A 24,366-nucleotide genomic window follows, 5' to 3' on the forward strand; every position below is an offset into this window, starting at 1 on the left:
TCGTCTTTCCTAGATCAGCATGAATGGGCAGCTAAGAAGTGGGGGTTGGTTGGTGGGACAGATGGATTAGGATTGTGTAGGCTGTTTGGGAACAAAGGCTCTGCTGTATGTGGACTCAGCACGGTGTGATCACTTGTAGCAACAACAATTCATAAAGCTTTTATGACTTTTTGCCCTTTTCTTTTCTCATGTAGTTAGCCTAGCCTACACAAGGAGGCTAGACAACATAAACATATATCCACAAGTTTAAAGAAAAGCTCATTAAATCAATTTCAACGAGAAATTTTCATTCAAAAAGACATAGTCCTTGTTGTGTATTTATAAAAAAACAACAACAACAACAACAAAAAAACCTGAAAGACTCTTGATCAAAGACTCATTTTAAACGTATATTATTTAGAAACAGAATTGTCTTGGGGGGGGGTATTAACGGAGAAGAACCTAGATGGCGCTGTTGTGCGGATAGAGTGTTAGTGGAGTCCCTCAATGTAGCTGCGTGCTCTCCAGTGTTGGGAAGTTTGACTCATTTCCGCGAATCAGTTCGTTCGAACAGTTCATTTAAAAAAAGGTTCAGTGAGTCTTTACGTCATCATGTGGTCCCCAACATATCCAGTAAAGCCACATGTAGGCTAATTTTGATGTTTGAGTCATTAACCTTAATTGAAACAATAGCATTTAAACAATACTAGCTACTATTAATTTGTTTCTCTCCACTGCAAAAAAAGCTATTCATTAAACCAACTCTGTTTCTTGAAATACCCGCATCTTTTAGTAGGCCTAGTAGCATTTGTTATTCGGCCCATTAGTCAAATCTTTCGTTCATTCTAAATGCTCTCAATATCAGCTCATGATGCTTCAATGATTCAGTGAGCTGTTGATTAATGACCCGTTCTTGACAAAGCAGATTTTTTTCTTCTTCATTAATGTAATGTTGATTTTTTTTAAAATACATTTAGGCTATCCATAAATATAAATAGTGTTTGAAGACAAAACCTTATTTTTCTATATTTTTCTATATTTTGTTAGTAACTATTTTCAGTAATTGAATTTTAAGAAGGTAAACAGGCTTGCGAATTGCTGAGCTGATAAGAGACTTAAATGTATTCGTTTTTGTTCACTTGTACATGTTTTCCTTTTCATGGATGTATTGATTTGCCTTGATTTTTTATTCATTGATTAGCAGCACGTATGAGTAGCATAATTTATTTATCGTGTTCAGTAATAAAGAACCGCTCGGACCGCTCAGTCCGGTGCGTGAACAGATCATTTTTGTGAACTGGTTCAAATGATTCCTGGAAAAGATCCGATTCAAAAGAACGATTACGTTCACGACTCGGCCATTTCTATTCTCCAACTCTAAACCCGCCGCAGGAATGAGCAACGCTCGCCGAGCAGCGGATACGCGGCCGTTCTAAACAAATAGCCTGTTTTAATCGTTCCTGCGGACGTTTATGCAAATTCGCATGACTGACAAGTAGATATCACATGATAACGTGGGCCGTCAGTTCACTAACCTTAACATGTAACAGAATACTCGCTAGTCCCGGCTTGTGAAGCAGGAGTGAAGAGCAATCAATCACCGGACACCTCCACCGTTATTCGTATTTGTACAGTACAGTGAGCGCTGCTGAGGCAGGGGAACCGCTGCTCTAATGCTTCCCTGACCACACCGACTCAGCGCTGCTATTTTAACGGGGTATCTTGTTTTCGACCAAACATCAGATCAGGTTTTATAGCGGGACAAGATGTTGCAAGTGTTGATTTGCGGCGTTGTGGTCTTTCCCGGTCTCTTCTTCACTTTTAGAAAAGTGCTTCCGTCCATTTTCAAGCAGTGGACAGATGCCGACGTCGTGCTGGTCAGCGAGAGGTGAGTTTGGTGACAGTTGAGCAGTTCTGTAAGGCCAGACAGCTCTTGTATTATAATTTGCTGGTTTACTGCTGTTTAGTAGTAAAAACGAGTCTCACTGTCAGTTTGAAAGGTCGGGTTTGCACATTTCACAATAATATTCACGTTAAAAGGCTAACTTGATGGAAATGATCATACCAACTGGTAAAATGCAGATGCAGTGTTTGCATCTTGACCTGTAGCAGTGGCTTCACAGACTCAGGGACCCCCAAACAGGCTCTCAGCCAACCCAGGGACCCCAATTTTCAATATCTATCCAGGACCTTGACAGATCCCATGGGCACCTGGTTAAAAACCCTTTACCCTATATATAGATTTATATGCTGAGGCTTGTGTGTTTAAGGGATCAATTATGTTTATAATCAGACTATGTTGTGCTCATGTTATCCTATGATATGTTCAGCTGATCTCATGACCTTAATCACTCCCTTATCAACTTAGCCATGGATGGTCCATGGAGAATGAGCATGAATTGACCAACTTCCAGAAATGCACAGACCTCTTCTATATGTCCATGCAAACATGCTGGGTGAAATAGATCTTCAATAATCTAATCTGATCTGTACCTGAAGGCAGATCGCTACAAACACATCTGGGTAATAAACCCAGTACACACAGTCAACTTATAACCACTAGTGTAATATATTCTCAAACTCAACATCTGAAACTAGCCACTATTTAAAAATTGTAAATGAGGGGAACCTTTATCTGTGTTCATCCAAACATGCATTTTTTTTTGCAGATAAGCAGTTTCAGATCAGTTCTGGGTGGGTTCAGCATAAATTGTCATTGATAGTAGTTTTGTGCTCTTGTTAGCTTATACAAAATAGGCAAAAATGCATCTTCTAAATATAAAGTAAAACAAGAGTGTGCGCTCAGCTTTGGGATATTTGGGCTTCATCATTTTATAGCAGAATCTTACATCTATTTGCTTTATTTGTTTAATTTTAGCAATGGCCATAATCCCAGCCAATGCCTATGTTTGCTTTACATGTCTTTGCTTTTTTTGAGCCATCCACAATTTTGTGCTGTTTTATAAAGTTCTATCAGTGTCTGTGTGTTCTGACTGGAGGTCAGTTACTATTATGGCTAAACGGCAATATTTTGTTTTAATTTTCTTTGACCTTTTTTATTGAGTTCCTGTTGTGCTAGATCAGGGGTGCCTAATCCTGTTCCTGGAAGTCTACCTTCCTGCAAAGTTCAGCTCCAGCCCTGATCAAACAGAACTGAACCAGTTAATTAAGATCTTCAGGGCCACTTGATAATTACAGGCAGGTGTGTTGGATCTGAACGCAGTATAGGTAGTTTTCCAGGAACTGGATTGGGCACCCCTGTGATAGATTCTTCCAATCCAATCAATTAAATCAAACACCAAAAATTATGCTGTATCATCAGCATAAGAATATTCTTAGTAAGGGCTGGGTATCGGTCGAAAATTGTTGATACCGATACCTATACCTCGACTTCGATACCGGTTCCTTAATGATACTTTTTTTTCGATACCAATTTTATGAAATCCATTTGAACAAGATTACAATACATATTACCTAAAAAAACTGGTTTTATTTTTTCAGTTTGTTGACTTATTTTACAGACTCAAAGACTCGCGAAGCGAACGCATAAAGCTTGCCGCAAAGCACTGGCAAAAGTAGCCTAATGATTATGAATGTGTCGGGGAAAAAAAAGCAAGGAGACATTTTAATTGTTTATTAATAAACTAGTGTTATCTGAGTCAGTGTTGGCTGCAAAGATGAAGTTGACGTTGCTGACTTGTCATCTCTGCAGTACAGAGAACGCGCGCCTATAGAGAGAAATGCACCTTTCATTTGGATTACATAATCAGAGAGTATTTGTTTTTGATTCAAATTGGTTAGTTTAAAAGTAGACATTTCAAGCTTTCGATATGCCTATTTCTCATGTCTGTGAGACAAGTTGCCTATATGCTGAGTTTCGGTTCATTTATGTGATGTGCTCCAGTTCTTCTTGCAGTTGAGACGGAGCAACTTTCTGCTTTTAAGTTTATTCCGTGCACTGTCAAGTGCTTCATCAGTCTTGGCAGCAATTATCTTGTTGCAAATACTGCATTGCGCGCTGTTGGCATCGAGCCTGGTGATATGTAGCCACACTTTTGATCTTTTCCACATCTTTTCCATCTGTAGGGGTTGGGACACTTACACACTACAGCCTCGTGTGAGCCATGTCTCTGGGCGTAACCGGCGTAAACTAGTGTTTTTCCTTAATGCCTCGCCACAGCCAATCATGCATGCTTATTAGCATACTGACATTGACGAGATTAACCCCTTAGGTATCGAAATTTGGTAATGAACGACAAGACATTTTTTGATACTCGATGGAATCGAGGCAATTCGGTCGGTGCCTATAAAGAATCGATACACAGCCCTATTCTAGTAACAAAAGGGTCCAGTTCTCTGGGCTTTCGCACCGGGTAGTTATACTCATTTATAGGAAGTAGCCACCTGGGTGGTCCCTCGAGAACTAAATATCCCCAGTTTCTGCCAGTAGAAACTCTTAAGTGACATAAGCAGGCTGACAGCGACGTCGTTTAAGTGCGGCATTCAACAACTGGAAGATGGAAGACGCCGTGATTGGAGCTGTGTTTGTTGTGTGTCATGGGTTTCGTGATAATGGAGATAGAATATAGATGTATAAGTTATGCGATTGAGGGTGCTTTCACACTTGGTTCGATTGCCTGTTCCGAACCCGAGTTCGATTGCTCCCCCCTCCCCCTGCCCCCGATGGACTGTGTTCACATTATATTATTTGTATCCGAACCGTGGTACGCTTGCATCATCAAGCTGCAGCTGGCGCGTACTCGTGTTTCTTGGTAACCGCTATGTAAAGGCGTCAAAATGGATAGAATTGCTCGCTTCACATTTGTTCTTCTTTTTTTTTAACCTTTGGTTTTGTTTTCAAAGAAAAGATACAGAAACACACTTGCGTCTGTCTGCCGCAAAAGTATTAAAACCGTTCCAAAGACAGCGGGATGTCCGCCGAAGACAATTTTTGTGGAGGCAAGCAGAAATCATCTCTCTGCTTGCAGTGCGTCAATCCCGGTTTTCGTCAAGGTAAGCGTATAGACCCTCACAGTTGTTAAACACACACGCACGCACGCAGGCACGCACCACATTATACATCATCAATAGCGGTTCACTTCCGCGATTTGGTACAATTGCGTTCATATCAGCAGCGAACCGTACCCGAGTTCACATGAACCGTACCCCAGACCACCTTTTTAAGCGGACTCGAGTACGGTTCGCGGGTGCGCACCCGAGTTCGGAAAACAGCGTTCACATCATCCAAACGAACCGAACTATGACGTCATTCGAACCCGGGTGCGCACCAAAAGTGCTAGTGTGAAAGCGCCCTGAAAGAGCAAAAAGGAGGGCTAAGAGACGAAATCTCCTATGACAACTAGCAGTGCTATACATCATCGAGGCTGAGAAAAGAACACAATACCGCAGATAAAGGCCAGTAGCATTAGCTTTCTGAATTTTTATGTCTTATTGCTGTTTTCCATGTTCGTGGAGTAATATAAACTGTGTTTACACTGCTTTTTAAAAATGGCGGGTGCCGGTGTTTCGTTATGCATGCATTTGGCCAATCAATGTACATTTATGCTCTATTGTATTGTGCTGGGTTTGACCCAATTCTGAAGTAGGATCTAATTTAGCATAACTAAAATCGTGAACGCGCCAAAAAACGGGTAGTTCCGCCATGGGACAATGAAAACGTTTTTCCGGTGCAAAAGCCCCTTTAATTCAGAATTGGTTCTTCACGTTCCTTCCCTTTCAAGAAAACCAACACTCAGCACAAAGTTGATAGAAATTGGCTGTTTTTAGATTCAGTATATTTTTGCAGACAGTTTGAAGAAGCCAAGATAAAAACGCTATAGGAAAATCAATAACTAATCAATAAAAAACAAAAAACAACAGCTGCATCCCTGAAGTGAGTTTGTTATCTGCCCTTGTGTATCAGAAAATAAACTAGATTGCATAAAATTAAGTTTTGGCCCAAACTCTTATCAGGAGTGTCATGTTTCTTTAGATGTTGTCATCTGACGGATAGTGCTCAGCAACACGACGTACTGTGTAACTAACACAAGATAGATATACGGACATGTAGATAGATAGTTGGGTAGTTGATCTTTGATCTTGGTTGATGGTAGTTAGACGATGTGCTGTGAGCCTCTGGACTCAGTGAAGAGGATGGAGGTTGTTAGAGGAGTGATAATGAAGTGACACAGACTCTGGACTTTTACACAGAAGTGTTGATTCAATCAGTTCTGTGTACATGTTAGAATGAGGCAATCAGTCTGAATCACTCTAAAGCAGACTACAGGAGTTTCAGGCCAATTTATGCCCGATTTACCCCTCCCGACACTCAAACAGGTGTTTTTTCTCGTTACAAAGAATAAGTATTGATACACCAAGTTGTAGACAGTAGACAAAATAGTAGACAGTACTATTATTAGTAGACAAAATAGACAGTATCTATTTTTTTTTTTTTTTACATCTTCCCTGTGAGATCATATGAGGTGCTAAATCTTGTAGCGTGTGATTCGCCACAATTTTCAAATCTTGTAGTGTGTGCAGGTCTGAGATCTGAAAGAAGAAAATCTGTGAAGATTCTACTTATGAGCGTGATGCAACCAGATTTCACAATCTGTTAAGATTTAAAAAACTGCTGTGTGATAAAAACTTGCAATATGCAATATGACAAATTAAAATAACTGAATATATTTTAAATATAATTTCCTGTGATGCAAAGCTGAATTTTCAGTATCATTACTCACCTCTTCAGTGTCACATGATCCTTCAGAAATAATTCTAATATTCTGAAACAATAACCAAATAACAAAAAATATATCACCAAAAGGAAAATAAGTTACAAAAACATTCCAAATATGTTGATCAAAGCAGCAGTAATTAAAATAAAACAAAACAGAACAAAAATATGTCACGCTCAAAACATTAATACATGCACCCTCTTATTTCTTAAGGAAATCAATTAAAGGTGCCCACATCTCTTCAAATTGCTGTGCTTTACCCCTTGTAATGTACGTTAACTTCTCTAAAGTAACACACATTGCCATCTCCTTGATCCAAGAGTGTGCAGAAGATATTTCACTCTCTTTCCAACTCAAAGCAACCATCCTCCTGGCCTGCAGGAGGCCAAAGTCGATAAGAGTCCTCTGATTGTTATTGATAGAAAGATGATCTAGGTATATGCCCAGAATACAAAGTTTTGCAATGCACGGTATTTGGGTTTTTGTGATGTTACTTAGGGTACAGACAACCATTTTCCAAAAAGTTACCAATTTAGGGCACTCCCATACACAGTTAATTAAAGTTCCCTTCTCAATTAAACATTTCACACATGTGTCTGGAATGTCCGGGGACCATTTGTTAAAGCTACACTGTGTAATTTTTAAAGTTGATTCTTAGCAAAAAACACTTTTTTCTTTCAAAATGATATGTGCTCATTAATGTGTAATTACTTCTATCAACTAATTAAGTATTCTCGTAAGCGTAGAATCTGCCATTTAGAATACATACGAGCGAGTCCCTCGAATAGCGGCAGCCACGTTGCGCCTCCATCTTGAAAATACATTAGACAAAGAGGGACATGCCTGGAAATTTAAGCTTCGCCTTTCGCGTTTTTACACTCAGTGGCACCGTGACGAATGCGAGGGGGAGATTACTCGCGACTGCCGTCAGATTTGAAATAATATGGCCACTGTAGGAGTTAAAACGCCCTCGGAATGGGAGGGGCTAGAAAGTAATATTCAGTTGGTAGTCATAAACAATTTCATTGCTAGATGGAAGAAAATCCTACACAGTGAAGCTTTAAGCATTTCAGGGGTTATGTATGTCCTCATCAACCATTTATGTTGCAATAGCTTCATTCTTGTATTAATCGTTTGTATTTGAGCTTTTAAGCATGCTTTTGACCACTTAGTTTCCTCGATATCCTCTTTAATATCCAAACTCGAAGCCCTCATTCTATCTTTACTGGATTCCTTATCATGTGAGATAAGTGTAGCATATAATATAGAAATTTGGTGTTTCCCATGTCCATGCTTTATCATAATATTCTCCAGACAGGACAGCGGCGGCTCCCGAAGGGCATCACAATGCTTTGATGAAATCAAACGTTTCAATTGTAAGTACTTAAAAAAATTTTTTTGAGGAATTGAATATTTCAGACTCAGGTCATTAAATGTTAACAAAATGCCTTTGTCATATAAATCTCAAATTTTTTGCATACCTCTACCAGCCCAAACCTTAAAACCGCCGTCTGCCCTGCCCGGAGTGAACTGTGCATTACTCCAAATAGGAGAGAACTGAGAAATAGGAGGTGTATCACCAATATGTTTGTGAGCTTTGAACCATATATCAATGGTATTCTTTAGGAAAGGATTTGTTGTTTGTTTTTTTAAGGTCTTTGGATCTGATTAATATAAGTATAATCTTAATGGGAGCTTAGATATTGTTTGTTCAATAGAAACCCAGGCTGGAGGAGACCGTGTGAGGAAGTAAAACAGCGCATCGAAGCTGAGCGGCCCAGTAGTACCACTGTAAATTCCCGATATGAGTATTTAATAATACCATACAATTCTTCTAACACTGTTTTATTTTCATCAGATGTTTTTCACTCTCTGACTGTAACAACGTAAATATACAACTTGTAAAATCAAATTGCTTGTGCTAAAGGAGCTATTACTCACCCATCCTCAACAATTTAGCAGAGCATAGTTTGCAGTCTGCTCTACTTTGATAATCATCGCTTTTAAAATATCTCCAAACGGCTGACATTACTCCTCCTCCGACTACCTGCTCAACTGACGAGAGGTTAGGCTAATGGCACGTTGCCATAAGGGGCCGTTCACATATTGCGTTTTTTCCCCGTGCAAATTCATTATTTCAAATGTGGGGCGCTGCGGCAGGCGCGCTCATGATACAAGCGACGCGCTTGCGGTGCGGTGTTTACATGAATACTCGCCAAGACAGGCATTCTGACATAACTATGTGTGTATTTGATTGTTTGAGTGCAATAAGCTGTGAAAGAGAACTGAATTCAAGATCACACACTGTGCAAGAGGTAGCTTTCTGTGTGCGCACTACGGATGTATGTTAGACAGAGCGAGCACCACAATAAGTTGTTTTCCGCAGTCTATTGCACTTAATAACTCTTTTTTTAACATCAAGAAAGTCACATGTAGGTAACAGTCGTGTGCCCAGTCTATTCCCTGCTATATGTGTTGGCCTATAACTTTTTGAAGTAGCCTATTAAAGTCATTCAGATATCGCAAACCCTTGCGATATTCATATTGTGATATGTACATTCGTGATATTTCGATATATCATGCAGCCCTAATTTTAAGTGTCAGTAACATCATTTAACATCAACAGATTTTGTCTCAGCAAAGTAACAATATGAGCACAATTTATGTGCTGTGATAGACGCCATGGCCGTAGCTAGAGGATTCGGGGCCCCCTGAAAAAATATTGATGTGGGCCCCCACTGGCCATCGACTGGGATACAACAACTCTCCTGGCCTCCCTCTCCTTCTTTTCATGGCGTTTCTGGTACCCTGATTTATGTTTTCTTTTCCCTAAACATTTTGTCAGTCAGTCTCCTGCTCTTCCACCAAGTTCATCGTTATCTTCAGGCACTGCCGCCTCAACTCTGATTGGTTCTGTTCACGAGCTGGGGTGGGACTTACAATTTTATTGGGTCCATGATGTTTGTCACTGACTGAATAATTAATAAATACTTTAGACCGGTCTAAACCATTTATAGGGAGGTAAGAGAATATTTGGAAAAAATATTTAACCAAATTGCATGTTTTTGTGGTTTTAATTTAAATCTTGTTCATGTTTGAGTGCTCTCTGAGTGCCAAAGGTTTCTATTTACAGCATGTTTTTACAAGCGTTGACAAATTGTCCCTTTTGCCTGGGAAAGGAGGTCCCTCCTCTGTGGGATTGGCCATGGAGCTGCTGTCAGCAGCTGCACCATTTCGGGGAACCATGACTGGTTTTGCCAGAGCAGAGATGATTCAGTTGCAAGCACCATCTTCTGGTCAGACGTGGGAATTCATTTGGCATGTGACTCTCACAGTGCATTATGGGTATTCTCTAGTCGTTAAGCGTTCATTGGTTGTTCACTCGTTATTGCAGTGCATTGTTGGATTGAATGAGTGCACTCGATAACGTCCACTATGGACCCCTCTACAAATGGCTGTCCCCTCAAATAGTACCCTATTTAAGGATATGGAGGGCGATTTCAGACATAGCCAGTTATCACTGCAGCTGAATAAAATGCAGATGGTGAAATTCTGACTGATTAAATGTGAAGACTATTAACACACCATTGTGTCAGTATATGATTTATCTGTGTTCTTCAAGCCATCTCGGGTATTTTCATAAGGATAATGTATATTTATAATGCAATACCAATAAACATAGCCTTTATCACCGAATAGAATACTACAAAATAATATTATTTCTGCCTCATTCTGTTAAGAAGCCACATCAGTTCACAGAAGGAAGTTATTTCAAACTGGTTACCATTAAGTGTAAATGTTCCTTTTGTATGCAATGGTGTGATTCTTCGAAAAAATTAAAAACAAAGTAAAGATTAATTTGACTGGTAGCATTTTCTTTTTCAAGATTTCTATAGATATCGTGATAAATCATGAATTCTTTTGGTCACGATAATAATGTAGTGAAAAAAACAGATATTGTGACAAGTTTCACAAGTTTGAAAGGTAGAATATAATTTTTACAAATATATTTTTAGTTAAAAGCGGAAGTCTGAGCAGAACATATTGAAGGGTATTTAGCTCAAAATTCTGGAAACTAGAACATGTGTGTGCTAACTGAAACTATCTCTAGACTCTATTGGATTAACAATGCAAACATGACTTTTAGACACTTAACAACAGGGTTTCCCTGCATCTGGAAGGAGGCTTTTGTTCCAACTCTAATCAAACACAGCTGAACCACAGACAGTCAGGCTTACTATTATTGTTGCACGATTGAAATTAAAGACAGTATAGGAGACAGACCACTGTCTCTCAGAATAAGTGAAAGGAATCAAAATGCTCAAAGGCCACTGCATTGCTGCTTAATCAGTCAGTAGGTTAACAGTGGCTGTTGTATGAAGGTACCTCGGGTCAAGATTTCCATACGTATCCATATCAGTGGGGTTTATATTTTCCCCTGTATTAGTCACTAAAGGGTTTAGGATTTTTGTGATTCCACAAGTTAATTAGTGTCATTGGTTACATGACAGAGACATTGTGCGATGCTTGCGTCGTGAAGCACGTGTGAAATCAGTCCAATGGTGTTACGGGATGTCAGAGGCGGGTGACGTCATGAACCAGGAAACTATAAAGCATGCCCAAACAGTGCCATGCTATCTTCTGTATTCAGTAAGCGCTCTCTGTGAAAGCATTTGTCTTATTTGGTGTTTTATGTGTCAGTTCAAGCACACACACACACACACACATATATATATATATGTGACGGATCGACTGCCTCTCCCTGGTAATCAGCGCCACCCCGTCCCTTAACTCTCCGCCCTTCGCCAGGTTTTCGAATGGAGTGGGCGTGATTGGAGAGGAGGGACGGTGAAGAGGAGAATTGGCGGCGTGTGATGAGGCACACCTGAAGAATATGTTGGAATATGTCTCCTCTCCACCAATAAGCTGGTGTGTGGTGGGCGTTCTGGAGCAATATGGCTGCCGTCACATCATCCAAGTGGATGCTGCACATTGGTGGTGGTTGAGGAGATTCGCCCCTTATATGTGAAGCGCTTTGAGGACCCAGAAAAGTGCTATATAAATGTAACGAATTATTATTATTATTATATGAAGCCTCATCACTGCCGCTGTTAAATGGTCCGGAATGGAGAATCATGCGTGATGCTGCTGACGGGCTAGGATTCCGGGCTGCTATTCCCCTCAGTTGTCGGGGGCCCAGAGAGGACAAGCCGCGTTATATATATATATATATATATAATGATGAGCAAGCAGCAGTTCATATTGTGTGTTCATCCCTGCCCATGCTACATCACGGGATATTGTGTGTTGTTTGTTTGGGAGCGGAGCTGGCTGTGAGCATTGTGAACATCTTCCATCACGGACGCTCCACTCCCACCTGGTACTCTTTCCTGAGTGAAACACCGGTGGTACAATTATCTAGCTAGGAGCTAGATGTTGTAAGCATCGACGCAGGAGAAACTGAGGACTCGCCACCTCACTCTCCTTCATACGAGGAGTTGGTGGAGGTTGTGACTCACGCTGTTGCAAGATCAAGTATTGACTGGCTGAGAAGCAGGACGTTCGTCCCAAAATCAAACTGAACGAACGCTTCCTGCCCTTGTGAGCACAACCTCCCCGTCTGGGCCTGCCATTTTGTCCTGATCTTCACACTGAGGTGTCGAGATTGTGGAAGAGACCGGTCTCCTATCGTGTTTATAGTGCACAAACATTCACTATTCAGCAATAGTTGGCCACAAAGCGCACGGTTATGGGACGATGCCTAAGGTGGAAGAGACGCTAGCCAGCTATCTCTCCCTTCAGTCTGCATCGTCCCTAAAGGCCCTGACATTGCCCACTAAGCTGGTCAGAACAACTTCGGGTTTTGCGGGTAAAGCTTAAGCAACGTCTGGTCAGGCTGCAGCATGTCTACATACTATGTCATTGCTGCAAGCCTACCAGGCAGTTCTGTTAGGAGAACTTGATGAGGGCGGGGGTATTGGCCTTGACGCAGTTTCAGAATTATGGCAGCCCTGATGGAAAAAAAAGAGCTTTCTGTTGGGCGCCCTCCTGGCTGCTGTTAACACAGTCATCGAGAGGTATCAGGAGACCAGTAAGCAGGGGCCATAGAATGTGTACCTCCACCCGACAGAGAAGACGATTTATACAGCCGGTATTTAATAGTTCCAAAGTTCCCAGTTCCAAAGAAGGATTGGGTGTTGCGTCCCATTTTGAATCTGCGTCATCTGAACCAGTCTTTGAGACAGATCGTATCACAGATCAGGTCCGAGGACTAGTTTGTCACGGTCAGGGCAGGACTTAGGGGGCCGGGGGCCCCTGGGCTTGATGTTATGTTTATATGGCAGCCATGGCCACTCACCACATTCCTTTGGGTAGAATATTTTTTGGTAGAGACCCTTTGGTAACACATTTCCTCCGTGGCACATTGAGGCTGAGGGCTGCGGTACACACTAGGCTACTGGCTTGGGATCTGGTCGTGGTGCTCCAAGGCCTGTCCCTGGCTCTCTTCGAGCCTATCGAAGAGGTTCCAGTTAGGTTTCTGAATCTTGAAGTGTTGTTCCGAATTACGTCTCTTAAAAGAATATGGGATCTGTAAACTCTGTCGGTTACCCCTTTGTGCTTAGAATTTGTACCTGGCATGATGAAGGCTTTTCTTCATCCTATGCCAGGTTATATCCCTGAGGTCCCCACTAATGGAGCTAGATCTATTGTGCTGCAGGCCTTCTGTCCTCCTCCCTTCCGGGATCCAGACCAGGAAAAAAGTAATCTACTTTGTCCAGTTCAGGCATTAGATGCTTACGTCCACAGAGCTGCCCTGTGGCGTAAATCTGAACAACTGTTCATCTGTTTTGGGTCTCCTAGCAAGGGGTCCCCAGCATCTAAGCAGAGGATGAGCAAGTGGATAGTTGAGGCTATCTCTTCTTGCATATGAGTCGGCTGGACTACCTTCTCCTATGGCAGTCCGAGCCCCACTCGACTAGGAGTATAGCTGCTTCTAAGGCTCTTCTGTCAGGTGTTTCACTTCAAGATGTTTGTGATGCGGCCGGCTGTTCCTCACCACACATATTTGTGAGGTTTTACAACCTGCACTTGAGCTTTACACCAATGGCCCAGGTGCTTTCATCTCATCTCTTCAAACGAATTCACACTAGACAGACACTTGTCGTTATGGCGTAGTGCATATAAATGTTCCCACAGCGTCAATTGATGCAGCGCGAGTTCCCGGTTATGACTAGGGGTGTGCGATATTGACAAAATTATATCTCAATATTTTCTGGGATTTTCTCGGTAACGATTATTAGACGATATTTTGCTGAGTGTGTTTATTGTGTTGGTACTTTGGCAGGTTTAGGACTGTCGTGGACAGCCGAATCTTAAATTTTTTGATATTCTTCATACTCTGTGTGGTGGTCAGTTTACAGCAGTGACAGAATTTTTTTTTTTCCAATATGTTTCAATTGATGTTTACCTTATGTGGGCATTTTTACCTTTATAAATCAAATTTTTAAACCTAATTATATGCATGTGTGCATAGTCTTTTGTGTCAATTTCATAAATGTAATCAAATTCAGTTATAAAAATAAGACACAAAAGGGCTGTTACCAATCAAATGAAATCAAAATTCATCTTTGCATTATTGAGTATTGATATTTAAAATTATTTAAAACAAGAAAAGATACTTTAAATGTGAAATTGAAACTGCCAGTAGGTGGCAGCAAGTCACTGTTAATGAGCGAATCATTGAGATTCAACCGATTCATTCAAACGGCTGATTCATTCAAGGACAGAAGCATTTGACTATCTTTATCTATCCTAGTCAACTGATTCGTTCAAAAAGCTGATTCACTCAGTAAGGAAACACCGCCGTGTGTGGCTTTGTTTTGAACTATTTTCGTTGGCGAAATAGAGCAAAAACAGGAAATATGGTGTCTAAAAATGTAAGTCACTTAATATTAACTTTTTGTTTATTAAACTTGTATAAAATCAATATCACATTTGTTATCATGCTGATAATTGGAGAAAAACTGCACTCTTGTGATATTTATTACTAAATATATTAGGGCTGTACTGTCCTAGTCGATTAGTCGATTAATTGGTCGATACGTTCTGGTTCGACCAAAATTCTGATTGGTCGATTTTCTGCCGCGTTTATTTCATCAGTTTTGCCGCGCTGAGGCACGCTCATTTCATCAGGTGGAAAGCACTAACTGCTAATGGGGGTGTTTTCAGAGTACCCTTGTTTCACTGTAACAGTCTGTCTTCAAAACACCCCCCTTGTTTTCACCTTTTTTGGATTAGCCCAACCCAAGAGAGAGCGTCGAGCGTAGAACAGGTTTGATGCTGAATATTATTTATTTAATTGTGAGAGCGTTTAATAATAGTCAGTCCTCTTCTAACATGTCAACAACAAAGAAATCGACAGTGTGGCAGCATTTTGTTAAAATTGATAACAGGAAAAAGGTCGAATGCAAAGTTTGCAAGCAACAGTTTTCCACAGCTCGACGACAAACATGACATATCATCTAAAAGTGGTAAGCTCACTTGTCTGCGTTAGCTTGCCCTGTCTGTTTTGAGTAGGCTATATGAACATATCATAATTTGCATATTTCAATGTTTTAGTGTGATAATCTAACTTTTTTATTTTTTATTTGGAGCCTAATGCGCAATTGCGCTGTTGGTTGTGTTAGTTTTGAGCCTAGGATGCTTTATTTTTCAGTTATGCACTTTATTTCGTTTCTGCTCTTGATCTGGTTTGTTTAATAAATATTATTTTTTTATTAAAGTGGACGTGCCTTTTGTGTTTATTAAGAGTAAAAGCTTTAAGTTAATAGTCTATTCGTGTCTCAGCTGCGAAGCTGAGCTTATGTTCAGCCTCGCTCGGTGCGAGGACATGCACGGTGAAATGATAGTGTCTGACAGTTATAACTTATTATTATAACATATGACAAAAATAATTGTCTAAATTATGTTGCATATTCCTCAACAGTTCTTGTGATGATATCACTAGTTGACAACATAGTACTATTTTCGGAAATCAAGCTATGATATTGCGCAGGTGCACGTGATGCAGCGCTGTCAGAGCTGACAGACTCAAGTGTCAGACTCATTTCAGTGCAAAATAATTAGGTCAAAAACGATTTAATATACTGCAAATAGCCTACTAGTTGTTTATGTTTATTTATAATTAATTTAGGCGGACAACAAGGCTACCAAGTACTGCGCACAGTGCGCATCTAATTAATTTAACGTTTTTTTTTTTTTTCTAACGTCATTTTTAGTCGATTTTAGTCGATTTTTAGTCGAAAATTTCAGGACTTCAGTCGACCAAGATTTTCTTTGGTTGAGTACAGCCCTAAAATATATAAATGAAGACGTAAAAGCGTGCACTCTAAATGTGCACCGCACTAGTCTAATCTACAAGACTACATCACGTAGAGTATGCATGCACTCTCTGGGTGTGTGTGAGGGATAGGCTATACACGATAATGTCAAATCGCACATCTTTAAATCAACAATTACGATATTATCGCAGGCGATATATATCGCACACCCCTAGTTACGACTGCAACCTTGGTTCCCTGAAGAAAGAACGAGATGCTGTGTCGCCCTGCCATTCCTCCTGCGTGCCTGTCAGTGACTTACTTCCATAGACAGTAAAAGAAATGGACACAGCGACCCCATAGACTTCAACGGAGACAAGTGAAGTCAATTAGAAGCACTCACTTCCTGATGGCTGAGCGTACTGCGCAGCCTCAAACTGAGCTTGACGACGTAGATGTGACGTGAGCAACCTGTCTGTCTTCTAGTAGCTGTGCCAAGAGAAATCTGAATCATTCCCTTCCGAATCTTGCAGAGACGGAGAGCGTGAGTAGGAGCTGTCCATGAGCTAGGAGCAGGAGCAACTTTGACTCTCTATTGGCTTCTCCCTTGACTTTATCAGACTTTTTACCTCCACGTCCCCCCGATTGCCTGTGAGCTTCTCCTCCTGTCTATACGGTAATTTCTCTACTGTGCGTCAGAGTCGCGTGGTTATGACGCAATCATTATCCTATTTTTACAAAAACGGATTCTATGGGGGCATAACGTAAGATACAAGGTAATGTAGCCTTTTATACGTTTTCGTGTTTCTTTATAAATAAACAATGGACAAATGGAGTCTTTAAACACCTCAGATGTAAAGTTATTCGCTGTCAAAATGAGACCAAATGAATTGGAGTCAATGGATTGCTAACAGCAGGTGATGGCTTGCTAGCCAATGGATGCCCCCATAGAAGGTACGCTTTCCGGGTGCTGGATTACCCCCTTGCTTACTTCAGCCTATTAGAAGCTAGCGTTGCACTGTTTGGGCATGCTTTATAGTTTCCTGGTTCATGATGTCACCCGCCTCTGATGTCCTGTCACACCATTGGACTGATTTCATACGTGCTTCACGACGCAATCACGCTGAGCGTTCCCACAGCGTTAGCCAACCTAGCGCCTCGTTCCCTCTACAGGGAATGAAGGTTACAGTCGTAACCGAGGCGATTTCAAATCACAGTTGGGATAAAAAGATTCCATTTGAAGTAAATGATAATGCAAACGGATCGCTATATAGGAGATCTATTTAGGTATTTTAGATCTCCTCCTTCCTACCTCTGGATAGTGACTGCTAAAAAAAACTCCAAATAAAAAACTAATAAAAATTACAAAAACACAAAATTTCTAAAACTTTAATTAAAACAGTGTAATTGTAATTAAAACAGGATTGAGCACTGTTGTTTACTACTTTTTATCTATGTTTGATATTTGGAGATAAGAAAGTATGTCATACAAGCCACCCCCAAAGCTACACCAAAGAAACGTTTTCTTCTCCTCCCTTTTTTCTTTCTTTCCGAGCTTGTTGTAAGAGAAAAACTGAGAGAGAGAGGGGGATACAAAGAGTGGATTGTGTAAAATGGGTCTTGTGACAGTATTCAGGCAGCAAGGCTCCAAGGATACAGTGATGTGGGGAGCAGAGCTCTGTGCGTGTGTGTTTGTGGAGGGAAGCGCTTATCCAGTGGCCAACTCAGGCGTAAGCTGTCAGGCCCAGGTCACGTGACCGTCGTTGTCATGACGAGCAAGCGTCATCTCATGTACAATGCTCAGCCGTGCAGCTCAGCAGGCAGTCAGAGGCTTAGACTGAGCTCTACATTGAACTTACACTTCATTTCATTCTTTTTCACAGCCCTAATGTGACTAATATATTGTGCTTTATAAAGACTGCAATATGCCGCAAAAAAACTTTCTTAATCATTATCTTTGGGTAGTTGACAAATAATTAGCCAATTTGTTTTTTTCAACATTACGGTATTATATTATATTATATTATATTATATTATATTATATTATATTATATTATATTATAGCGTTAATACTTGTTGTCAGACAATATAATTTGAATGTGTATTTTTTTGTGTATTTTTATGTGTATTTCCATTTGTAATCTGCAAATTTAATGTTTTAATGTCTCTTCATCCTCATAAATTAAGCTTGAAAGGGGATGGATATAAGCATCAGTAGTCAAAAAGATTATTTTTACTCAAACTGCCATTACTCTTGCCATTTTTTTTCTACAACAATACACTATGAGTCTAGAATAAAACCCTTTAAGGTGGGTCTTTAAAACTGTTTTTCCATAATAATGAATATATGATTTTTTTTTATTTATGGTTTGACACAAGTTTTACCCAACGGGTTGGTAAGGTACAGCAGAAACACTTTATCTTTCCCACACACAAACAGTATGACTTTATCTCCATTTAGGGTTTGATGGTGGTGGATGACTTTTGGGCCTGGCTAACTCAAACATTTAACCCCATTAACACGGAAGCTTATCATTTAACTCAGGCATGGACACCAAGTCACGACTGAACATGTCCTAATAAGCAGTTGATGCCATATCATTCATGTAGATTTTTGAAATAAAGACTCGAGTCAGAGTATTCTGGCCACACTTCAATATAATTAAAGTACTGGGGCTTTCAAGCTCAAAAATGACCAAAAAACAAACAAAAACAAGCATCATAAAAGTGATCCATACTGGTCAGTTATTCACTGAAAATCTTGACATTCACTTGCTCTCCTTGATGTGCCATTTAGTTACAGTCAAATAAAAAAACTTTTACATTTAAATTATCACTGGTATATGCTTCAAATGATCCATATAAATAATAGTGATTTTTTTTTTTTTACATTGCATAAAAACTTTTTTATGTTGTTTATAGCCTCTAGGGTGGAAATATCTAAATATGAGGTAACCTGCATGAATTTATTTGTCTTCTCTTCCTATTGTAGGCTGGTGTCATCCATTCACGCTGTTATGGCCACCGCAGCTGGAATCATCGTGGTGTCCTCGTGCAAAGGCAATGTGATTATGGACCGGTAAGTGGACCAATCCTGTTCCACACCTTTCACAGTGGACCAATAATAAGCTTTTCTGCTGCAAAGGATTATATTGTCCTGCATCTTTGTGTTAAGGTAATGATAAAGCAGCACTGGATACTGATTGGTTAATACAGTGTACATTTGTGCTGCTGTGAACACATCTAGGTACAGTGCCTATAATAGAAATAAGGCGCCTGTCAAAGCGTATTACTCATTTCAGTAACCAATTATAATTAAATTCTACTCTAACGTTTAAATGATTAGGGTCAGTAAGATTTTTTTAAAAGAAATACTTTTATTCAGCAAGGATACATTAAATTGATGCAAAAGTGACAGTAAAGATGTTCATAATGTAATATTAATATTTTCGGTAACACTTTAGAATACTGTTTCTTACTGCATAACTAATAAGGAATTACTGAAGAACTAATAGGTAATTCTTCATTAACTATTTCTTCACTACTGTTAACTACTAAGGAAGATGTGTTAACTAATCAGTATGCAATAGAATTTTATGATTGTGTTAAGTATCAGTTAGTTAATCAATAACTAACGAATTATGTCATACCTCCTGAAGAACTACTATTAATTGTCTATTAATTAAGGTTCAAGAAAATGAACTAAGAAGTAACTACTGAACAGTCATACAAAACTACATTGAGTTGTGGCCCTTTCTTATTTACTAATGTTATTATTAATAGTAGTAGTATTATGAAAAAACAATTTTAACAAATACATATAAATGTTAAAGAGGTTTTTGCCTGTGTGGTTTTGTGAGTGTGTTCTGTAAGAAATCAACTTCAAAAAGGAAACCCACTCAAGTGCCTTGCCTTAACTAACCTTAGATTAGTTTTTATATTTTTATATACAATACTGTGTGTGTCCATTTTCCTCAGCATAGAATGCCATTGAGTAAATTCATGTATTTGAGGCAATGACTGAGGGAAACTGAAAATATAGGTAACTTATTAGTAATCAATAAATAATTATCAAATAATTCTACAGGAATTACTTAGAACCTGAAACAGTATTCTAAAGTGAAAATATAGGGAACCCATTAGTAATTAATAAAGAATTACCACATACTTCTGACTCAAATCAAACTGTAAAAAAACACTATTAACGAAATCATCTAAACCTTTGTAAAATAGCCTACACGACAATGACTAGTTTACATGATATCTTCCTTTATTTTAGAACATTCCTTAATACAGCATATATTTTATTTTGTTTGAACATGTACAGTAGCCTAATGCCTACATTTAAATTCGTTTAACAAACATTTTAGAATCAAAAGTTAAACCTTTAAAAGCAATTCAAGTTTAATCAACTGGTCTCTGTTATCCCTTTTCCACGGTAGTGGTGCACTCTTGCGCTTCGGCGGGGAAACTGCTTAACTTCAGACTGCCGCCCTGCGTTTCACTCATTGCTGAAAGATGCTGTGACTGACTCCATAACCTGCCCATAAACAAATAGCGCACAGCTCTGAGAACATATTTTAACATTAGATTTAGACCGACATCGTGTGCCTGCGCTCTTGCATCACCAAATCTCTGTAAAATGTAGGCTACCGTGATATTGCCGGAACTTGAATGATGCAAAAGAAGTTAAAAATGTATAAGAACCGAGTATAATAATAAGGTGTAATGTACATTATACGTTTTGCTAATGAAATAAAAAGTTTGCCTATTTGCAGATCAATATATATAAATATATATATATATATATATATAAATATATATATATATATAGGTAAATGTCTGCACTTATCTTTCTTATTAGTGCTGAAGAATGACTAAAACTGCCTAGAAAAAAATAAAAAAACATTGATTAGTGCTATTTACTTTTTAAGTACTTTAAAAATTAAAAAATTGAAATTTTGAATTTGAAATTTTTAATAGGCCTAATTATAATTTTACTGGAGTAATATTGTATTGGGGTATTTGTACTTTTACTCAAGTACTTGATTTGTGTCCTTCATCCACCATTCCAAAAATAATGGATTATTGTAGTGACTACTGTGTATGACTGTTCATTAGTAGTTACTTCATAGTTATTTTTCTTGAACCTTAATTAGTAGATAATTAATAGTAGTTATTCAGGAAGTATGACAGAATTCATTAGTTATTGATTAAGTAACTGATACTTAACACAGTCATAAAATTCAATTACATACTGATTAGTTAACACATCTTCCTTAGTAGTTAACAGTAGTGACTTAAGTGTTAATGAAGAATTACGTATTAGTTCTTCAGTAATTTCTTATTAATTATGCAGTAAGTAAAAAACAGTATTCTAAAGTGTTACCATATTTACTTTTACAAAAAAATATGTTTCAGATACTGTTTTTTGGAACTTTCTATTATCAAAGAATCCTGAATAAAAGGTATCAGTTTTCACAAACATATTAAGCAGCACAACTGTTTTCAACATTGATAATAAAAAAAATGTATCTTGAGCACCAAATCAGCATATTAGAATGATTTCTGAAGGATCATGTGACTGAAGACTAAAGTAATTACTGCGGTTTTACCATCAAAGGAAATAAATTAAAATGGAAAAGAGTTATCATAAATTGTAATAATATTTCACAATATTACTGTTTTTACTGTAGTTTTGCTCAAATAAATGTGGCTTTGGTGAGGATAAGACACTTCTTTCAAAAACATTAAAAACATCTTACCAACCCCAAACTTTTCAATGGTGTATTTCAAACTTTTCATATTCTGTTATGATAATACACAAATAAATGTCAAAATATGACAATTTCTCAAATCCTCTTTCTCTAAAACATCACTACACTACATCAACAGTTTGGTGTTCAAAATTGGTGTGATGTTGCTTTAAGAAGGTGGCCCATTAGACCCTACCTGCCCATGCCTTTGTTCACCTCAGTGGTGCCAGTCACAACAGCCTCAGGGCAACAGTGCTTACCTCTATTCCCATGCCACATCTGCTGACCCCTTTGGCTCCGCCCCCACCCCAAGGACACAGGGAGGAGGAGATTAGGTACATAGAGTCCCAGGGCAACAGCTGTTACCTTCCTATGTGCCCTTCCTCCCTCTGCCCTTCCCCGGCACTAGACTGACACCTGCAATTTCAGCCTCTGCCACCTGTTCATGTGTGCTGGGTGAAATGTGTGCGTGTGTTTGTGGCATAACAGTGTAATCCACGGAAGGCACTTGCCAGGCAAGCCTAGAGAAAACTCCCAACCACCCTGCTAATCCCCCAAAGGCTTAATACTTGGCTCGAGCACATGCACTGCCATGATCCTCAGTGACAAGGAGCATCCAGTGATACTGTGAGTGTTAAAGGAATAGTTCACTCAAAAATGGAAATTCTATCATCATCTCGTGTTGTAGAAATATTTCAGATATTTCACAGGATGTGTAAGCTGCTGTTTTCCATCTTAGTGGATGGGGACCAGAGGAGGCTGTGGTTACCTTTCACTTTGATTATATAGAAAGGAACAGCTGCTAGATAACTTTCACCCAAGAAAGAACGTCATAAAATGAAATAAATAAAAACCAACAACAACAAAAACTTAGATTTACTCTATCGTTCAGAAGTGTGGGGTCTGTAGAATTTTTTCATGTTTTTGAAATAAGACTGTTATGCTCACTATGGCTGATCAAAAATACAGTAAAACAGCAATACTGTGAAATTACAATATCTATTACAATAACTTTTCTAAGTTTCAGTGTAACATGATCCTTCAGAAATCATTCTATCATGCTGATTTGGTGGTCAAGAAACATTTCTGATTATTATTAATGCTGAAAACGACTGTGCCGCTAAATATTTTTATTGAAACGATAACATTTTTCAGGTTTCTTTGGCAAATAGATAGTTCAAATCAACAGCATTTATTTAATGCATCCTTGCTGAATAAAAGTATTAATTTCTTTAAAAAAAATCGTACTGACCCCAGACTTTTGAACAGTAAGATACATGGGATGCATACGATTATACAAACGATGGTACTATACAGAATGTTTTCTGTATGAAGGAAGTGGATGGGGATTTATTCTGCCAAACTCCAAAAAGATGAATGAAATCACCATAAAAGTATCATAAACAAATCATGTGCTATATTCCAAATCTTCTGAAGCCTTTATGCATGCTGTTCATTGATATGTGTGGATGTTAATTTGCATATCTATGATAATAATTTGCCTAAGGTCCAAGTTTTGTGTACCTTAACTATTATGTTTTCTTTTAGCTTGTTAATTGTTAAATAATAAAAGTTCTTGAGAAAAAGCATTGTGAATCTTATATTTACCATTTAATTGATGCAGATCTCATCTGTGGTGTGTATGAACAGTATAGAAATGTCACAGGTCAGTGTAGCTGTAAGCTCTGTGGTAATTAAAGAATTCACCACTAATCACATGTGCAAAGACTGTGGATCACAGTGACTTTGCTATAGGTTATCCAATACAAACACACACACACACATATGCTTACTTTGATATAAAAAATCTATAAATCTATAAAGTCTATATCTTAGACTTCTGTTGTTTTTATATAAAGGTAATAATTAAAGATGACTAAGTCTTACCCTGCCCGGCAGCCCTCAAAACACATAGTAAATGTATAATGTGAAATCTAATTTGGACAATATCTGTAGCCTGTAGCCTATTTAAAATTGCAACTAGCTTATGACATAATGACATGTGGTAAACAAACATGACACATTTTAGCTACACCTTACAGAATACATTTTTAAGTTTTAAGTCTGTTTCAATCCACACCCTCATGAAGGCTCTTTAAGCTATTTTGTCAATTATAATTTTGAATGTTACAGTTCTATTTGAATAAAGAACTCTTTTAATATATTAAACCCCCACATGAGTTCTTTAGATCTCTTGTTTCTCAGTGGCATGCTTTTTGGTATGCTTTTTAAACTTAGGCCAGTAAGAAATGTACATTTCCCGGAGCAGCTCACTCTGTGTCCTCCTCTAGTTTCCATATGTGTTTTGTCCATAGAAATTGGTTATTCACTACTGTAAATAAACGTTACTGGCTGATGGTTTCCCGGGCACAGGGCGCAGATGGGACTAATATATAATCAGATTAGTTGTCGATTATTTTCATTATTGATAATAATTGTTTTTATTGATTAGTTGTTGCAGCCCGAGACTTCTGTGTTACACATCCTTCAGAAATAATTTGAATATGCTGATTTGATGCTTAAGAAACATTTCTTATTATTATCAATGTTGAAAACAGTCGTGCTGCTTAATATTTT

The 24,366-nt window shown here is 38.7% G+C and overlaps 1 protein-coding gene across 1 annotated transcript in view; it reads left to right on the forward strand.

The window, feature by feature from the left end:
- The first annotated feature begins 1,591 nt into the window (after window positions 1-1,591).
- Window positions 1,592-24,366, forward strand: part of tlcd3a (TLC domain containing 3A) — a 29,344-nt gene continuing 6,569 nt past the window's right edge. The window contains exons 1-2 of the mRNA XM_084113298.1: window positions 1,592-1,867; window positions 19,026-19,112. Coding sequence (XP_083969424.1) covers window positions 1,746-1,867; window positions 19,026-19,112 — 209 coding nt within the window. The 5' untranslated portion in view covers window positions 1,592-1,745. The remainder of the gene's footprint in view (window positions 1,868-19,025; window positions 19,113-24,366) is intronic.

Source organism: Abramis brama (assembly GCF_963993115.1).
Source record: "Abramis brama genome assembly, chromosome: 5".
Lineage (NCBI taxonomy): Eukaryota > Metazoa > Chordata > Actinopteri > Cypriniformes > Leuciscidae > Abramis > Abramis brama.